This window comes from Eriocheir sinensis, unplaced genomic scaffold (genome assembly GCF_024679095.1).
Source record: "Eriocheir sinensis breed Jianghai 21 unplaced genomic scaffold, ASM2467909v1 Scaffold602, whole genome shotgun sequence".
NCBI classification, from domain to species: domain Eukaryota; kingdom Metazoa; phylum Arthropoda; class Malacostraca; order Decapoda; family Varunidae; genus Eriocheir; species Eriocheir sinensis.
The window spans coordinates 3,506-7,500 of NW_026111946.1; the positions used below are offsets into that span (position 1 = coordinate 3,506).

The following is a 3,995-nucleotide window of genomic DNA, read 5'->3' on the forward strand; positions in this document are numbered from 1 at the left end:
GGAAAGGAAGGGAAGGGAAGGTAAGGGAGGGGAAGGAAGGGAAGGTAAGGGAAGGGAAGGGAAGGGAAGGTAAGGGAGGGGAAGGAAGGGAAGGTAAGGGAAGGGAAGGGAAGGGAAGGGAAGGTAAGGGAAGGGAAGGGAAGGGAAGGTAAGGGAGGGGAAGGAAGGGAAGGTAAGGGAAGGGAAGGGAAGGGAAGGTAAGGGAAGGGAAAGGAATATGTATGTATGTGTGTGTGTGTGTACGTGAAGAGAGGCCATGTAAACCTGTGTGTGTGTACCTATGTGTACGTACAGAGGTGTGGGGGGAAGGTATACACATGTACGTCAAAAGGTGCACATGAAAAGGGGAGTAGGAAAGGTACACACAGATCCATGTATAGTTGTGGCCGTGTGCGTTTTTCTTCATGTACGTGTGTGTACGTCTCTGGTCTCCATGTGTACCCGCCGCTGTGACTGTTTTCCTGTAAGTATGAGTCCTCCTCCTCCTCCTCCTCCTCCTCCTCCTCCTCTCCTCCTCCTCCTCCTCCTCTTCTCCTCCTTATTCTAATACATACACATACGCACATGAAATTCCACATACATAGGTACACACAGCCCTACATACACCCATAGCCATGTACACACACACACACACACACACACACACACACACACACACACACACATGCACACACTTATCTGTACTGTGTGTGTGTGTGTGTGTGTGTGTGTGTGTGTGTGTGTGTGAGAGAGAGAGAGAGAGAGAGAGAGAGAGAGAGAGAGAGAGAGAGAGAGAGAGAGAGAGAGAGAGAGAGAGAGAGAGAGAGAGAGAGAGAGAGAGAGAGAGAGAGAGAGAGAGAGATGTATTTGTGTGTGTGTGTGTGTGTGTGTGTGTGTGTGAGAGAGAGAGAGAGAGAGAGAGAGAGAGAGAGAGAGAGAGAGAGAGAGAGAGAGAGAGAGAGAGAGAGAGAGAGAGAGAGAGAGAGAGAGAGAGAGTGTGTGTGTGTGTGTGTGTGTGTGTGTGTGTGTGTGTGTGTGTGTGTGTGTGTAACATGCACATACATATATCAAGGTAAATATTAAGGTAACAATGTCATCTGTAAGGTAAGGACAAGGTGAAGGGAAATTTGTCAATATATATATGTAAGGTAAATTTAATAATAATAATAATAATAATAATAATAATAATAATAATAATAATAATAATAATAATAAAAATAGTGGGTTTGTTGTCTTGTTTTTTGTCTTTGGTCAGAAAAAGAAAGAAAGAAAGAAATGAAAAAAGAAAAGAAAAAAAAGAAAGATAGAAAGAAAAAGAAAGAAAGAAAAAAAAGAAAAAAAGGAAGAAAAAAAGAAAAAAAAGAAGGAAAAGAAAGAAAGGAAAAGGAATGTAATTATTTTTTTTTTTTAACTTTTTAGCTTAACCCAAATTACAGTAGTAGTAGTAGTAGTAGTAGTAGTAGTAGTAGTAGTAGTAGTAGAAATAGTAGTAGAAATAGTAGTAGTAGGTAGTAGTAGTAGTAGTAGTAGTAATAATAATAATAATAATAATAATAATAATAATAATAATAATAATAATAATAATAATAATAATAATAATAATAATACAAGTAATACCTCCATAAAGGTGTCAAATATTAATTAAGAAGAAGTTAAATATTCTGACAGGTGAAAAAAATATACTTATTAATCTAACATGCATATATATCTCTCTCTCTCTCTCTCTCTCTCTCTCTCTCTCTCTCTCTCTCTCTCTCCCCCCTCCCTCCCCTTCTCCCCACTCACTTGGCGGGGCGGGGAGACTGCTTGGAGTCTAATTTCTTAAACTTCTCGAAGGGGGAGACTGTCTTGCTCTCAGCTGTGGGGAGGAGAGAAGGGGAGAGGAGACGTGAGTGAGGGGAGGGGAGGAGGGGAGTCTGAGGATGTGGGGATGGTTCTAGGGGGAAGATGGGTGATTTTTGGGGATATTTTAGGGTTCTAGGGGGAAACTGGGTGACATTGGGGAAATAATTTAGGGTTCTAGGGGGAAACTGGGTGAATTTGGGGAAATAATTTAGGGTTCTAGGGGGAAACTGGGTGACTTTGGGGAAATAATTTAAGGTTCTAGGGGGAAACGGAATCAATATAAGGGAATGGATGATTGTAAAGTTGAAATCGAGATATTTTAAGGTATTTAGGGGTCTAGGGTAAAACTGAGTGGCTTAGGGAACATTTTAGGGTTCTAGGAGGAAGCTGAATTACTATAGGGAATACTGAGTGGTTGTAAAGCTGAAATCAGGATACTTTAAAGAATTACTGAGGGTTCTAGGGGGAAATTGGGTGGCTTAGGGAATAATTTAGGGTTCTAGGGTGAAACTGGGTAACTTTAGGGAATAATTTATGATTCTAGGGTGAAACTGAATCATTATAGGGAACATTGAGTAGTTCTAAGTTTAAATTCGAGGGACTTTTGTGGAATAATTTTGGGTTCCAGGGATAAAATTTGGTACGTTAGCGAATAATTAAGTGTTGTATGGAAAACTGAGGTACTTTAGGGAATACTTAACAGTTTTTTGGGGTTACTGAAGCACTATGGGAAATATTGGGGTGTGCTAAGGGGGGATAGTTTCTGTAAGGGACATTTAGTAGTTGAAAGGGATAAGTCTCGTTGTGAAAAATGAGTTATGCAAGAGAGAAAAATTAAGAGACGAAAACTGGGGTACTTTAGGGAAAAATTAATACTGAAGCACTATGGGGAATATTGGGGTGTGCTAAGGGGGGATAGTTTCTGTAAGGGATATTTAGTAGTTGAAAGGGATAAGTCTCGTTGTGAAAAATGAGTTATACAAGAAAGAAAAATTAAGACGAAAACTGGGGTACTTTAGGGAAAAATTAATACTGAAGCACTTTGGGAACTATTGGGGTGTGCTAAGGGGGGATAGTTTCTGTAAGGGATATTTAGTAGTTGAAAGGGATAAGTCTCGTTGTGAAAAATGAGTTATGCAAAAGAGAAAAATTAAGAGACGAGAAAAATTGAATAAATGGAATAAAATAAAAACTGGAATAAAACGTGTATAAGTTAGTTGATTAAAGGAACAACAAGAAAAGAATTAAAAGAAAACAACATCGTCTTATTTTTTCTTTAGTAGGTAAAACACAAGATCAATATTTATAAAGTTAGTAAAGAAAACGAAGATAAAATGAATAAGAAACAAACAAATAAACAAACAAGAATTACAAGACAAAAAAAAAGATTAAAACACAAACAGTAAAGAAAGAATCACAAACAAACAAACAAACACTAACTTTTGGAGAATTGGGAAGCTCTGGTGGAGGAGGAGGTGGAGGAGGAGGTGGAGAAGCTGCTAGAAAAGGACTTTTGGGTGGAGGAGCCTGGGGTGGAAGAGTGGAGGAGGAGGAGGAGGAGGAGGAGGAGATGAGGGAAGGAAAGGAAAGGAAGAGAAGGAAAGGAGAGGAAAGGAAAGGAAAGGAAAGGGAAGGGAAAGGAAAGGAAAGGAAAGGAAAGTGAAAGGAAGGGAAGGGAAGGGAAGGGAAGAGAAAGGATTGGAACGAAAGGGAAGGGAAGGGAAAGGAAGGGAAGGGAAGGGAAAGGAAAGGAAGGGAAGGGAAGGGAAGGGAAGAGAAAGGATTGGAACGAAAGGGAAGGGAAGGGAAGGGAAGGAAAATCACGTTAGTACACTACCTCTTCTTCATTCCACTAATTAACTAACTAAGCACCTGTGTGTGTGTGTGTGTGTGTGTGTGTGTGTGTGTGTGTGTGTGTGTGTGTGTGTGTGTGTGTGTGTGTGTGTGTGTGTGTGTGTGTGTGTGTGTGTGTGTGTGTGTGTTTGGCAGCAAGATTATGTGGTCTGTGTGTTTATGAATGTGCGGTCAGGTGTGTGTGCGTGTGTGTGTGTGTGTGTGTGTGTGTGTGTGTGTGTGTGTGTGTGTGTGTGTGTGTTTGGCAGCTGCTTACTAACAAAAAAACCATGAACGTATTTTTATCTACATCACAAAAAACAAACTAATTACAATGT

General features: G+C 40.1%; 1 protein-coding gene across 1 annotated transcript in view; it reads right to left on the bottom strand.

The window, feature by feature from the left end:
* Positions 1 to 1,764: 1,764 nt before the first annotated feature.
* Positions 1,765 to 3,995, bottom strand: part of LOC126993334 (smoothelin-like) — a gene marked incomplete at its 3' end in the record, with an annotated part of 21,124 nt that continues 18,893 nt past the window's right edge. Inside the window, 2 exon segments of the mRNA XM_050852279.1 lie at positions 1,765 to 1,837; positions 3,265 to 3,351. Coding sequence (XP_050708236.1) covers positions 1,765 to 1,837; positions 3,265 to 3,351 — 160 coding nt within the window.